At 44.0% G+C, this 16,237-nt stretch overlaps 1 protein-coding gene across 1 annotated transcript in view; it reads left to right on the top strand.

Annotated features, from left to right (window-relative positions):
• LOC137629675 (protein-L-isoaspartate O-methyltransferase domain-containing protein 1-like) overlaps positions 1 to 16,237 on the top strand; it is a 74,515-nt gene that overhangs the window by 54,522 nt on the left and 3,756 nt on the right. Inside the window, exon 6 of the mRNA XM_068361230.1 lies at positions 5,723 to 5,876. Within this exon, the coding sequence (XP_068217331.1) occupies positions 5,723 to 5,876 (154 nt within the window). The remainder of the gene's footprint in view (positions 1 to 5,722; positions 5,877 to 16,237) is intronic.

The raw sequence follows: 16,237 nt of genomic DNA, 5'->3' as shown, positions 1-16,237 counted from the left end.
CTTAGCCATAATGGTGAGATGACAATCAAAGATAGAATCATCCTTGTCTGGATTCCAGTAGATCGAACATAAATAGAATTTGTTATGCCTGCCACAAACTTTTATTACCTGAATCTCATGACATCCACATTCATAGCAGGACTTATGAGAAGCAGGGTATTCAGTCCTAATATACACCGCCATTCCCCTGGCCCTAGGGATGGCATCGTATTTCAACATTATTGGGTTCTTAAAGCCAGTTATAAGGAGCTCAGAGGAGTGCCTCATATTAGAAACCAAAGTTTCTGAGCACAAAAGAATATGATACTGACTAGACACAACTGTGTTATCTTGAATATTTTCTTGAAGACCATGAATATTGCAATACAGTTGAAAACATTGACGAAATCTAGGATGTACTGGTCCCTGATTTTGCTCTATGTCTCCAGAGAGCATAAGAATTAATGGTAATAAGAAAGATATATCATTTAAAAACCAAATTAACAAGAAGGAAAACAAAAATAATATATACAGAAATATAAATGAGTGATTGATCAAACCCATAGACTACAGAAAAAAGTTGGAAAAACTGGTCAACATGGAGGAGCCGATACACCATGCAAGGCTAAATACCCTCCAGGATAGCCACTTCAACTGAAGGGAGGACTGTAAGGAGGGTTTTGAAAGGAAAGAGAATCAGATGAGGAAAAGACAACCTCTTGATAAACCACCAGGCATCCATGGCCTTTCTATTTAGCCTGGACAAGAGGAAGAAAAAATAAGACAGAATAATGTGCCCGAGTGTACCCTCAAGCAAGAGAACTCTAACCCAAGACAGTGAAAGACCATGGAACAGAGGCTATGGCACTACCCAAGATCAAGAACAATGGTTTGATTTTGGAGTGTTCTCTTGGAAGAGCTGCTTACCATAGGTAGTCTCTTCTACCCTTAGCAAGAGGAAAGTAGCCACTGCACAATTACTGTACATTACAGTAATTAGCCCCTTGAGCAAAGAACTGTTTGGTAATTTCAGTGTTGTCGGATAGAATAGGATTATATGCTAAACTAGCTGTAATTTTACAGATTAGAACATATCTGGATTTGGGACATTGAAATAACGTTTAAATAATAGTGCATGTTTTAAATTAATCACTTTCATTTCTATTGGAAATTAGTAGTTACAACTACATAATCCCCTCGAAGTACAAGACGGGGACGACTACAATGGGAAGCTAGAGTGATCGTATCACAAAACTAGTGAATTACTGAGATGCATCATAACAGACCCACCTTATCTTAGTTAGGCATATTACCCTTAACTTATTCTAAAGTTTTTGATCATCTGGCAAGATGTCTAAATAGGTTTGCTGAAGGTAATCATGTTCCCTAGTTTGCAATTTGGCTTTTGTAAAAAGTCCTTGGAGCATGTGATGCACTTCTTACAATCTCCAATGCTGTACAGAAATCCCATCCATTGATTGTGGTCAGGAAGTTCTTGATGATTGGCCTTGATTTTAATCACGAGGCCTTTGTTTGTTCTCCAGGGCACTGTTCTTGGCCCATTAATTTTCATACTACTGTATATACACATGACATGTGGTTTGGACTAGGAAACAAGCTCATTGCATATGCACATGATGCTCCTCTCTTTGCTTTAATTCCATCTTCTGAATGTAGATCAGGGGTTGCTGAATCCCTTACGAGAGATCTAGCTAAAATTAATGCATCATGCATATTATGGGGCATGAAGTTGAATCTTAACAAAACTCAAGTATGCTTGTAAGTAGGTCGAGGAAAGTGGCTCTGCAACATCCGGATCTCAGTATAAGTAATTTTTCCTGAACGCTGTATATCTCTTAAAATATATTGACAGAAAATTTACTTTGAAGAAATCCATTAGGTCTTCTCTTCTTCAATTTCACAAAAAAAAATTGGCTTACGGAGAAAATCTTGTCAGATGCTCGGTGGTAATGTATCCTGAAGAAGTGTTTTAATTCTTTCATTCCACCCCGTTTCGATTTATTGTTCTCCTGTCTGTTCTTCAGCTGCGGATTCTCATCTTTATTTATGGGACAGGAAATTACGGTATATTAAATTTCGTATTCCTGATCTAGATATCAATCTCTGGCACAGTCATTCAATTTGTTATGCATGTTGCATAAGATTTTTCATAATTCTGATCATCCTTTACATTCAGATCTTCCGAGACAGTACCATCTTTTTTGTAACACTAGGTTTGCAGTTAATTCTAATAGTCATGCCTTCTCCATGAAGCTCAATACTACACAGTATTCTGGAAGTTTTATTCTAGCTATGTCCGAGTTGTGGAAAGAATTTCCTAGTCGGGCAGTTGAATCAGTAGAACTTCAAAAGTTCAAACTTGCAGAAAATGTTTTTATGTCAAACTGTCTGACTTAAGTCTATGTTTATATCTTATACAGTATATGAAAGATCTGTTTTATGTTATTCTTAAAATGTTTGATTTCAATTGTTCATTACTTCTCATATATTTTATTTATTTCCTTATTTCCTTTCCTGACTAGGCTATTTTACCTCTTGGAGCCATTCGGCTTATAGCATCTTGCTTTTCCAACTATACTCTATTTTTTATAGCGGTGCATATTTGCACTGACTCACGGGGGTGCCCTTTTAGCTCGGAAAGGTTCCTGATACCTGATTGGTCGGAAGTATTTTTGTCCGAACACCTTCATTATTCTCAAATGATTACCAAGTAATGTGAATCGAAACTTATTTATTAACCTATATTTCTCCATCATATATATGTTTTGTCAATAAACAATATTAAAGAATAAATATATTATAAAGAATCGTCTTGGTAAGTCTAAATTTAATTAATAACACAATCCGCCGAAGTCAACGACAGCAGCTTGTTTTCGGATGCACGCTTTATAATTTTGTAATTTTTCACATATTTTAACACAAATTGGGAAAAATTACACTCTGCATAAGTTAAACATGTTATTATAAACACTCTTTGAATACCAGAATTTACCAAAAACTTGGAATTGATAAAACCCGATATTTGTGAAAACTTATGGGGAGGTAAAAGAACAGCCTGTAGCGGCCTGGCGGGAAAACGATCCCTTCTGGCTCGCAGACGCAGTTTTTTTTTTTTTTCTTTCGTGATATAGTTCGGCCTATTCCTTTCAGTTTAAATAATCTTGCATTGTCTCTCTTCGTATTATTTTGCTTAGTATTTTCCCACATTCCTGTTCCTCACCTAATATCTATCTATTTTCCCCGATATCCCTTCTTTCATATATGGGATATCCGCACTACGATTCCTTATTTCTTATCCTCTGTCGAAAGTGATGGCTTGAAGGGAAGCGCGTGCTAGTCTCGTTAAAATAGTGTAGAGGTGGAAATAAAAAAATACTATGCTTAATTTCAGGTTTACAGAATAGGTTATACTTGCTACACAGCATAAAATTTATGTTGTTGTTATTATTTACATACTTACTGACGTAAGGCACAAAACATAAGGAATCGTAGTGGGGATATCAAATAGGCCTATATGAAAGAAGGGATATCGGGGAAAATAGATAGATATTAGGTGAGGAACAGGAATGTGGGAAAATACTAAGCAAAATAATACGAAGAGAAACAATGTAAGACTATTTAAACTGAAAGGAATAGGCCGAACTATATTACGAAAGAATAAACAAACTGCGTCTACGAGTCAGAAGGGATCGTTTTTCCGCCAGGCCGCTACAGGCTGTTCTTTTACCTCCCCATAAGTTTTCACAAATATTGGGTTTTATTAATTCCATGTTTTTGGTAAGTTCTGGTATTCAAAGAAAGTTTATTATAACAGTTTAACTTAGGCTGAGTGTAATTTATCCCAATTTGTGTTAAAATATGTGAAAAATTACAAAATTACAAAGCGTGCATCCGAAAACAAGTTACTGTCGTTGACTTCGGCGGATTGTGTTATTAAATTTAGACTTACCAAGACGATTCTTTATAATATATTTATTCTTTAATATTGTTTATTGACAAAACATATATCTGATGGAGAAATATAGGTTAATAAATAAGTTTCGATTCACATTACTAGGTAATCATTCGAGAGCAATGAAGGTGTTCGGACAAAAATACTTCCGACCAATCAGGTATCAGGAACCTTTCCGAGCTAAAAGGGCACCCCTGTGAGTTAGTGCAAATATGCACCGCTATAAAAAATAGACTATAGTGTTGTAGCTTAGCTAGTAATAATAATAATAATAATTAGAGGCTGCAAAGGTTACATGGGGTTGGTGATTCTCCTTGTGGGAATTGCTTTTCAAACATTTTGCTACTGTGAAACTTTTAAGTAATATAGGAAAGTTCAACAGGTCATTGTCTTTACTTCAAGCTGGTATATAAAAGTAGCATCATTATATTTACAATAAAAGTTACTGATACTGATAGAGTAAGCGGAGCACACATCAGACACCTGTCGTCATTGTTAATGTGAGATAATTTTGTGGAATTATGCCTGAATTCCAAAATCATATTTGATTGGATAAACTTGAAACAAAAGAACCAATTGGTTTTCAGTATCATCCCCATTTCTATAATTCATTTCATTGCTAAGAAACAAAATATAATCAGGAGTCTTATTGTGTGACACCATTCAGATCTCATTGGTGTTAGAAAAAAAACCTGACTAATATTGTTACGTACATCGGAAATTATTTTGGGTGTCATTATTTTAAACAATGGTATTTATTAAAAGGATATAATCACTGATACATTTCATTTTTAAACAATTTTATTTATGAAAAGAAAATAATCAATAGCTGCCTCTGGTTTTGAAGTATAATATTACCAAACAAACAAAATTGAGATTAAAGGGACTAATTTTTGGAGGGAACTTCTGAACAGGCTCTTAATCTCTGGTGTCTCCCTCTTGTCATGCTAATAAGGAAGCTCCAGTGTCCATATCTGGAAAAAATGACATGCTGTATCTCACAGTATTTGTTTTCCCATTCCAAGATATTTTATTTCGTTTACAATTTTTAAAAATACTATTGAAAAGAAGCGTAAAATATCTTTGTTGGGCATTTTACGCAAAATTTTTTTTTTTTATTATTTATGTAGTTTTTTAGGTAATATTTTTAGACTATATAAAGTAAAATGGAAATGTAGCCACTGAAAAACAAAGAAATAACTTCACAGGATATACTGCAGTTAGTAAAATAAGATTCTCTGATTTTCAAGTTTGTTGAATAGCTTAAAAACTACATGCCAAATGTACAGTGATGTGATGTAGAGAAGGCCTGCATATATTATACTGTATATGATGTTAAACTGAATCAAATCCTTTTAGAAAAGTTGGGCAAACAAGTAAAAATTGACAAAGAGAACACAAGGAAAATAAAATTGATAGAAAATGGATGCTTATGGTTTCCTACACAAAGTCCCTATTAATTTATACCCCATAGGACATATGACAATGATATAACCTTACTGCAATTTTATTTGCATGTTGAATTTGCTTATTGTAATATTTAATGTTGAAGAATTGTATGTCAAAATATACCAAAGACAAAGAAAGGCATGTTAAAATAGTAATAAAACACTAAGAAAAATAAAAAGATTTAATTATTAGAAAACAATTGCTGGCAGTATAAGTAATGGAAATGTAGAGATAGTCTTGATATATCTCAAAATCTGAGCCTTGAGAGTATTTGTGTTTTTTTACTAGATCATTAAGATTAACGATATTCTTCCATGACAGGAGGGTGGTGTTTTAGTAATGCCTCTTAATGATCAGCTAGTAAAGATAACACGGACTGGGCCAACTACTTGGGAGACCATCTCACTATTGCCAGTATCTTTCTCATCACTTGTTATGCCTGATGCTTCCCATCCTCCTGCTAGCGTTCCTCTTCGTAAGTTATGTTCTCTTTGTTTTGCCTAAAGTAATCATAACTTGTGCTCTTGATATTTTTATTGTTTCATAAAATCGAGAAATGCAGCCATAATTTTTGACTACTTGTTAGAGAAGGTTTCCTCCCCCATCTTTTTTTATTATCATGATTAAAACATTGTTAAACTAGACCACCAAGTAAATTTATAATCCTAAAAAGCTCTTGTGATAGCATCAGCTTTCTATTTTGAACTGCTTTTCTGTACATTAGTGGCAAATTAAAAATACTTTATTTGAATTTTGTTGTATGTAATACTGGATTACTGTCTTTCAATCATCAAAAGAATTTCTCCTGAAGTTCTGGAGGATGACACTCCCTGATGCTGATGCATCAGAACAAAATCCCTATTTACTCATGTTCCTGTTGATACCATTATGCAAATCATCCATTATTTAATGGTGACGACGTCACACTTCTGTCGGGAATAGTAGATTAAATAGGGCAAATATTTCCTTAAAAATAATAATGAAATAATTTCTCTTGGTAAGTTAGTATTTTCTTGTATTGATAATACAGTGACCCCTCGCTACTTTGCAGTTCAACTATCACGAATCCACACAGACTTTCTAATATATTTATATGTGAAAAATATGTAGCAAACTTTCTGGAAAGTGGTGGAAAAATTGCGATATATGAACACCCCAAATTTTTCATTAAATCCATTAAAATACTAATGATAAATATTATTTCATAAAAAAAGAACCATCTAGGATGTAATGTCCATATAATACCTTGTGTCCCTTTGTTGTAAAAACATAAAGCATACCATCACAGTAACGTAGTGCATTGTAAGACTGGCTGTGATTGGTGCATGGGAGGGAGACAACGAATCACAGCTTCTCGTTTTGTAGTTGCGCCTGTGATTGGTGCATGGAAAGGAGACAATGAATTACAGCTTCCCGTTTTGTAATCTTGGTGCGTTGTCCGATGCGCAGATCCCGATCCCGCACATCTCCCTCTCTATCTCGCGGCTACTTCAATTCAAGCTTTCTTGCCAAGCGGTTTATTTAACGGTGTGCTATTGTTAATTTTTCATGGTTTCTTCGTGTTCAACTTTGCTTCAATTTTTACCCCTTGCAATGGCTCCCAAATATACAGCTTCTTCCAAGGCTAGTATCGAGCCTCAATGCAAACGAAAAATGATGACGATCACTGAGAATGTAAAACTTCTGGATGTTCTGGAGGAAGGGAGAACGTTTGCGGCTGTGGCCAGCCAGTTTAGTGTGAACAGCTAATGAATCCACCGTTTGTCACATTAAGAAGGATGAAGCTAACATTTAACATTAGGAAGACAGCTGCTATCACCTATGATAAGTCGGCAAAGAGAGTGGTTACGGCTCGTAATAAACAATCATCCGTATGGAAGCTGCTTTGGCCTTATGGATGGCAGACGGCCGAAAGAACATAGCATTGGATAGGAACATTATCCAAAGGGTAGGAGCCCATTTGAGACTTTTACTACTAAGGAACCTGAGGAGACAACAGTGGAGATGGCGATCACCAAGAAGTGGAAGAACATGAAAACGACGTAGAAGATCCGCAACCAGGGATGACCAGTGATTCAACACTTAACAAAATGTAATTTTTCTGCTAGGTAATGGTGGTTTGCGAAGTTTCAGAAAGACTTTGGCCTAATAAGCATTTCCCTGCATGGCAAGGCTGCTTCTGCTAACATGATCGTGTTAGAAACATACGTCAATAAAACTTTCACGAAGATGATCTCCCAAGGTGAATATAATCCTGAACAAGTTTTTATTATGAAGAGGAAGCAAAGCCTCTGGCTCTATAGCATACAACGATTGTGTGACCCCCTTGATGTGTGGCAATGCTGTGGGATTTTTGTTAAAGCCAGGTCTTATTTCCAAGTCTAAGCCCAAGGGCTTTAAAAAACAAAAACAAGAATCTGCTACCCATTCATTGGATGCACAATCCAAAGACCTGGATGTCAAAGATGCTGACCTGACTGGTGCCACCAGTGTTTTATCCCACAAGTTGAGGTGTGCATATTAGTGAAGGACTTGCTATTCAAAGTCCTTCTCTTCATGGATAATGCTGGTGGCTGTACTACTGATCTGTCATATGAGGGGGTTCAGATTGATTTTGCCCAACATGACAGCACTTATTATTAGAGTACAAACGTGCTTTGATTAAGCATATGATATCCTATGAACCAAGAAAATGAAATAATGATATACAGAAGAAAATATTGATGAAATATGAATGAATATTGCAGTATCGTGACAGCATAATAAATCTACGTAAACTTCACATTTTAAATTCGATATATACATTTAAATCGAGTTACGAGCCCTTTCAGTTCTCACCTATTTTGCTACAACCCAGGATTTGGCATATCTTGGGATGCGGAAGAATTACACAGTCTGTCCTTTCAGGTGCAAAGGCTGTGACCTTTCCTCTTACCCTCAATTTGCCGGGAAGGTGGGGCCAAGAAGAAGCATTATCCCTGAGGAACAACCCAGTGTTGGGGGCACTAGCCCTTCCTCGTTGGAGGACTTGTAGGTGACAATGGAGAAGTGGAGGAAGGTGATTCATGACTCCTTTTATCTTGTGCAGTTACCTTTTAAGGGCCTAGGCCCTTCAAAGAAAACAACAATGAGAGCTTAAATTCCATCACGCCTTGAAAGTCGACAACTCCAGACCCTGATCTGCCCCTCCAGTCTCTTCCTCCTCCAAGAAAGGTGTAGACACTGCTCCACTTATTGTTCCCAAACTGACTTATCTAGGAAAGGTGGTATAGGAAGGAAGGTCAGTATGCCAAGTTGGCATTCCCCTCCTCAAGCAACATGGAAGTGGCATGGAGTAGAGATGGAAGGGGTAAATCTTTTGGGACAGATAACCACCTACCCCTCTCTCACCCTTGCCGCCCTCTCACTTGCACACCATTGGCATTCCAGAACCATCCTCTGAAACTACAGAAAGCTCTTCCCTTAGCAGATGTTGAAAGTAATGGAAGATAAGAACTTGCTCAAAGACGTCAGAGAATGTTCTTCGGGCTTTTACAGTTGACTCTTCCTGGTGGAGAAGTCAATTGGGGCTGGAGACTAGTCATTAAGCTTTCCCCATTAAACAAGTTAGTTCTCCAAACACCATTCACGATTTTGACAACAAGCACTGTGTGGTTAGCTTATCAGAAATGAAAAAGTCACTCTTTCCATAGACCTGATGGATGCATACTTTTAGATATCCATCCATCGTTCCTACAGAAATTAGCCTACATCCACTTCATCCTTTGCTGAAGTAGCATACTAGTTCAAAGTCCTGTGCTTAGGACTGAATACCTCTCTCCTCTCCTTCTGTCGATTCAAGAAGGATTCAGATCTTGAGGTATCTCAAAGATTGGCTGATCCTGGCCACTAAGACTCCAGGAGGCAGTTACTCCAGGAACGAGACAGACTTCTTTCCTCTCGCCACAATCTTGGGATTGTGATAAATTGGGAAAAATTTTTATCTCATGACAAAGCAGAGGATGAAGTAGCTGGGTGTACAGATAAACACTGCAATAGCGGGTGCCTCCCTGTTGGATTGTATCAGCAGTCTTTGGGGGAGACTGCACCCATTCCTGCTCAAGCAAGAACTTCCAGCTAAACAGTGGCAACATTTTTGGGGACGTCTTTTGCATTTGGAGAAGCTCCTCCTACAAAGACGTTAGTGTTCTCTCTCTCTGTGCATTAGTTATGGAGGCATTATCACTTACGCTTAAGCTGCATATAGGTTTATTACTATTATTATTAATTTTTTTTTAGCATCACTGCTCTGTAGCCAGCAATCTCCCTTACAATTGGGTTCAACTGGAACAAGAGGTGAGGTGATCTGGCCTGGTTGCTGTATGATGAAAACCTAACCAGGGAAGCCCCATGGGAGTCCCCTCCTTCAGAAATGCTGTTCATCACCTCATCCAAGGAGGGTGGAGTATACATCTGGGAAAGCAGAACAGTAAAAGGATATGGTCCACAGAAGAAAAGCACCTGCATATTAATATTTTGAAAATGTAAACAACAGTACTAGCACTGCAAGTTTTCCAACAGCTTTTGGTAGGGCAATTGGTAGCATTGTTGAGCAACACTATCTTCATGGCTTACACCAACAAATGATGGGCACTTTCTCAAGACTCAACGTGAGTTAGTAAAGCAGGTACACACTTGGGAAGTTCAATAGAGCTGTCAGTGAAGTTCATTCCAGGCAAGAGTAATGTTCTAGCAGACATACTCAGTCACCAGAGGTAGGTTTTATGGTTAGGGTGGTCTCTACATCACTGCATGGCGGAAAGGCTATTTTCTGTGGGGCTTACCATCGATCAATTTGTTCGCCACTCTGTTTAACAAGAAATTTTTGGTATTCTGCTCTCCACTTTCAGATACATCAGCAGTTTTTGAGGATACCTTTCAATACCCCGTGGGTAATTTTTCTCAAGAGTAATTGAAAGTTGGTAATGCAGGTACACAATGGGGCAGTCAACAACTTGGTAGAGGTGTTGGTGAGGTTCATTTTAGACGAGGAATGTTCTAGCAGATACGCTCAGTCACCAGAGGCCGGTTGTAGGGTCGGAGTGGTCCTTACATCTTTGTGGTGGAAGGGCTACTTTCACTGTGGGGCTCACCATCAATCTAATATGTTCACCACTCGGTTGAACAGTAAACTAACAGTATTCTATTCTTCAGTTCCAAATCCATTGGCAGTGTTCAAGGGTGTACGCCTTTTTGCCCTTCTACCACCTATTACTCAACATACAGTTGTCAACATTGGGTCTCAGGAAGTTCTGATCAGCTGATTTTCTAGTCTACCTTTGTCGAGAGAAGCTTCTCTCAAGTCTCTGCTGTTAAAGACTATCACTCGGCCTTTAGCCAGGCTTTCAGATGAAAGGGCTTAGACCTTTCCTCTTCGTGGGAATTGTCTGGGTTCAAGAGGAGCTTCAAACAGTCTTGCCCTCTCTCGCAATTCATGGCCTAGATTGGAATTTCATTCAAGTCTCTCAAGTGACGAGCCAGATGTGCATCAAATAGGGATCTGACCCTAAGCCTGTCTTCTTACTACTAACCTTAGCCTTGGCAAAGTCATTAGGCAAGCTGCATGGTATTTTTTTTATGTTGAAAGTCATTCTGAGAGATGAAAGCACCCAAATACCCAGAACCCCGCCGATCACTAATCTAGAATAGTGAGTATTTCCTCAATTTCCCCATCTCTCTCTCTCTCTCTATAAGAAGCAATTATTGTTGATCAGGATGACATGCTTCTCTGTCCTGTGAGGGTGCTACAATGCTACCCAAAGAGAACTCAGAGCTTCAAGACCAGAACACCAGAGACGACCCGGGGTCAGAGAGCATGCTTGCTCAGGTCTCGATCTCCAGTAAGTTTCTGGTCGCGTTGCGGATAACATCCCAACGCGCTCTCTCTTACCCAGTGCGACCCTTTGTGTCTCACGTGGTCCCTTTGTGCTCTTCCTTATCCTTTTCCCTCTGTGTCCTGTGTCTCGCTTACTAGTGCGTTATGGAGCATCCCAGTCGTTGCCCTGGGCCTATGGCTGATAAATCATGTGGCGCCTTCCTCTCTAAGTCTGAAGTTGACCCGCACTCCTTGTGTTCTTCGTGTAGGGGCAGTTTGTGTTCCCCTACAGCCACGTTTCCGGAGTCCGAGTCCTGGAACGAGGTGCAGTGGGTGCGCTACGGCATCAAGAAGAAGACCTCTAGATGTTCACTTAGGAAACCGAGCGTCTCTTCGCCTCTCGCTTCGCCCGGCATTTCTTCGGACAGAGTCTCTCTGCCGCCTTCCCCTACCCAGTGTCAAGGGCCGAGGTAAGTCTGTTGCGGGGAAGAGGCCTGTAGCCCTTCCCCAGAAGTCTGATTTACCTGAGGGAGGGACGGGAGGGTGTTCGGGGGGACGGAGCCCGGGTGAAAGCAGGGCCCGTCTCGTCGGATGATCCTATGTGGGGTAAAACTGCTGCAGCCTCTTCTCCCACCTCTTGGGCAGGTTTTTCAGGTGCGTCAGCAGCCGAGGGTGCCGCCGAGAAGGAGGACTCGCCGCCGTCAGAACCCCTTGCGTGGGCGCCTCTGAAGACGCTCTTCAGATCTCCCCTGAGGATGGAAGAGGAGTTTGAGACCTGGTTCCCCAGCGAGGAGCTCCCCCGCTCCCCTCCAGCGCCTTCAGCTACGTTCCCGTCCGTCTTCCTGGAGCCTTCGTCGCCGACCGAACACCATTTGAACCCACCAGCAACGAGGCGCGACCCAGGCCCTTCAGCGAGGTCCTACAGGTCTTCGGGCTCCTCGGTTGAGGCCTACTCCAACTCATCGGAAGACAGAGCCCTGAGGGACCATAGGAGATGGCGAGATAGGTCACGCAGGAGATGGTCTCGCTCATGTTCCCATTCCAGATCCCGCCCCGTGGGTTGGCGCTCTAGATCCCCCAGGAGGAAGGATAAGAGAAGTGACTCGCCGGAGGAAGAATGGGTGCGGGTCGCCATCCCCCTTACCCAACTCCTGGGGGCTTCAGCAGTCCTGAGCACCTTGGGATAGCTCCCTAGGTCCCGCTCACCAGTACGATTTGTCTCCAGCAGCAGGTTTGATCGACGGAGGGAGTCGTCTCTTCAGGCCCCAAGGGACAGGCATAAGTCCGCGAAGGTTCCGACTCCATCCGCCCAGCGGATGGAATTGCCCCTTCGGTCTGGCAGCCGCGTCCCGGCCTCAAAATCTACGACGAATCGTCCGGAACGAGAGAGACTCCTTCCCTCGATGGGCAAGCCCGCAGACCCCTGGTCTGCCGGAAGAGAAAAATCTAGGACGGAGGCCTTCCTCCGTCCCAGCGGCGATGCCCGTCCTACTCCCTGAAACGCAGAGACTGGACCACTCCAGGAAGATGCCTCCTCCCCATACGGCTCCCCCCGTCGGAGGTCCTCCGTCACGAGCACTGGAGCGCCCGACGGAGAATGTAGAGGACGGTGTAGAAGGTTCGGCAGCGGAAGTTTCGGCCTACAGGAGGGTGATAGGCATCATTAGGCGTCTCCACAGACTGGACGAACCTGAGCCCTCTACTGACGAAGTCTGGCTCTTGAGCCTCAGCAGGCTGGTGGATGCGCCTGTCCAACAGATGCCCTCGCTAGCCCTCCCTTTGGCTAGGGATGTCAGGCTGGGTATGGCGCACGTTGACAAGATCGTGGCCAACCACACGGAAGCTCCCAAGAGCCAGAGCGCCTCTAAACTTCTCCAGGGCCTGAAGAGACTGAGCCGGTTCTACCTTCCTGAAGGACACCGTGCGGGTCCCTGTTCGGTGGAGCCAGCAGTCGCCATCCTGGGACAAGGAGCGGCAGAGGAGATGGCTACCACTGCCCTGGTTTGTTTCTCCCCTGCGGAAAAGTCCTTGATGGAGGAGCTGGCCAAGGACCTGGTGCACGTGTAATTGTGGCTGGATTGGTGGGCCTCCATGCTGGTAGGGTTCCAATCCTTGCACGACCTAGTAATCCCGGAGAATAAGGCCTTGCTGAAGGAGCTTATTAGCACGGGAGGTAAGGCCCTGAAGTTCCTCTCCCACCAATCCATCACGCAGGCCGCCAATTGGATACTGCGGAAGAGGGACACTGTGCTCAGCAAACTTGTAAGGAGGCTCCCTGACAGAGAAGCGAGGTCCCTGAGGAGCCTGCCACTGTGGGACGACTCAGTGTTCCCCTTGAAGGCGGTGGAGGAGACAGTAGAGGGGGTCAGGAAGCTAAAGGACGCGGGAGAACCCAGACCCCCTCCAGCGAGAAGACCTGCCCATAGAAGGACACCCTCCGACGTCTCTCTCCCTCCTCGCGCCTCGCCTAGCCAGCCCAGGAGAGACGCCCCTATTACGTCCTGGCAGCAGCCTTCGCAGCCCTCCTGTAAAGGAACGTCGGCTGCGCAGTCAGCCTTCAGGCCATCCTATTTGGCCGCCAGAAGAGGTCGTTCAGGCCGCGCCTCTCGAAGGAGATAGGGAGAGAGGCTCCCTACTCCTGCCGAAGCCTCAGGTGGGGGGATGCCTCAAATACTCTAGGCAAGCATGGCAAGACCACGGATCGGATCCGTGGACCGTAACAGTTCTGGAAGAAGGGTACAGGTTGCCCTTCCTGGCGGACCCCCCCACCTCTGATACCAGATCTGCAGGCGGAATGGTTGGCACCGAAGGATCCCTTGAGAAGGACGGCCCTACAAGAAGAGGTCTCTGCGATGCTGGCGAAAGGGGCTATAGAACTAGTCAAGAACCCGGGTCCAGGGTTCTACAGCAGACTCTTCCTGGTGAAGAAAGCGACAGGGAGGCTGGAGACCAGGCATAGACCTCTCAGCCCTCAACAGGTTCGTGTGCAAGACCGACTTCAAGATGGACACTCCGAAGTCGGTCCTAGCGGCCTTGAGGGAGGGAGACTTCATGATGTCCATAGACCTCAAGGATGCATACTTCCAGATCCCTGTTCACCTCTCCAGCAGAAAGTACCTAAGGGTAAAATGGGGTACCCAAACGTTGCAGTTCAAGACCCTCTGCTTCGGTCTGTCCACAGCCCCTCGGGTCTTTACGATGGTCTTCGCAACAGTCTCGGCCTGGGCACACGAACAGGGTATCCGCCTGATTCGGTACCTGGACGACTGGTTGTTGCTTTCAGCCTCAGGGGAAGTACTGAGGGAGCAAGGCGCGAAGCTCCTGCAGTTCTGCAACGTCTTGGGTATCATCATCAACCTGGAGAAGTCCCAACTGATACCCTCCACCAGGATGACCTACCTCGGGATGGTCCTGGACTCCCGTTTGGCGAGAGCCTTCCCTTCCGCGGAGAGATTGGACAACTTGGACCAGATCCTACGGCCCTTCCTGTCGGACCAGCCCAGGAGAGCCAAGGACTGGCAGAGACTGATAGGCCATCTTGTGTCGTTATAGAAGCTAGTCCCACAGGAGAGACTCAAACTCAGGGGAGTACAATGGAACCTGAAGGAGACCTGGAACCAGAGAGACTCCCCGCACAAGGTGGTCTCGATGTCCCCGGAGACGAAGGAAGTCCTAGAGTGGTGGCACGACAGATCGAACACCCTCAAGGGGATGCCCTTCGCAGCCGACCCTCCGGAGATGCTCCTGTTCACGGACGCATCCAAGGTGGGTTGGGGTGCTCATATCCTCGACAGCACAGCAAGAGGAAGATGGTTAGCCGAAGAGAAGAACCTGCACATAAACGTGCTAGAAATGATGGCAGTGCGAAGAGCGTGCCTAAAGTTCGGTCATCGGCATTGGGGAAACAGTGGCACTGATGTGCGACAACGCCACGGTGGTGGCCTACATAAAGAAGCAAGGAGGACTGAAATCAAAGCAGCTGTGCGACCTCACGGAGTTTCTGGAATGGGCCGAAATGGAGCAGATCAAGATCTCGGCCAAATTCATCCCAGGGAATAGAAATGTCCTGCCGACGGCCTCAGCAGAATGGGTCAAGTGGAAGGGTCCGAGTGGTCCTTGCACCCGGAAGTGGCCAAGACTCATTCAGAGGTGGGGCTCACCAGTGATAGACCTCTTCGCCACGAGACTGAACGCACAGCTCCCCGTGTTTTGTTCTCCTGTGCCAAATCCGGGGGCGGCGTTCGAGGATGTCTTCCAACACCCTTGGGACAACCTCGACATTTACTCCTTCCCTCCCTTCGGAATGCTCAGGCAAGTCCTCAACAGGGTGAGGCGAGCGGACAACCTGTGGATGACTTTGGTAGCGCCCTGGTGGCCGAAGAGAGAGTGGTTTGCGGATCTAAAGGAACTGGCGTGCCTTCCACCTTGGCCCCTTCCAGACAGACCAGACCTTCTCCGGCAACCACAATTTCAAAGGTTCCACGAAAACCCTCGGTCCCTCTGCCTTCACGCGTGGAGGTTATCGAGTGTCTCCTAAGGAAGGAAAGGTATTCGGCGAAGACGGCAACAAGGACATCAGCGTACCTGGGACGTTCGTCAGCCGCAGTTTACCAGGCAAAATGGGCTACCTTCACGAAGAACATCAAGCCGTTGCAGGTCTCCATCCCGGAGATAGCTGACTTCCTAGTCTATCTCAGGGACGAGGTGAACATGTCCATCCCAGCCATTAAAGGAGTCCGGGCGGCCCTGGGACAAGTCTTCCTCCTGAAGGGCATCGACCTGGGTACCTCCAGACACATCTCGATGCTCATCAAGAGCTTCGAGCAATCGTGCCCCCCTCAGGCTGTTAGGGTGCCTCAGTGGGACGTGGCTAGAGTCCTGAAGATGCTGTCAGAACCTCCCTTCGAACCCCTAAAGGACATCTTGGACAGAGAGCTCACCCTCAAGACAGTTTTTCTGTTAGCGATGGCATCAGCAAAACG

This window comes from Palaemon carinicauda, chromosome 37 (genome assembly GCF_036898095.1).
Source record: "Palaemon carinicauda isolate YSFRI2023 chromosome 37, ASM3689809v2, whole genome shotgun sequence".
Taxonomy (NCBI): Eukaryota; Metazoa; Arthropoda; class Malacostraca; order Decapoda; family Palaemonidae; genus Palaemon; species Palaemon carinicauda.
Note: the sequence above shows the minus strand (reverse complement) of the source record. Positions and strands in the feature narration are given on the sequence as shown.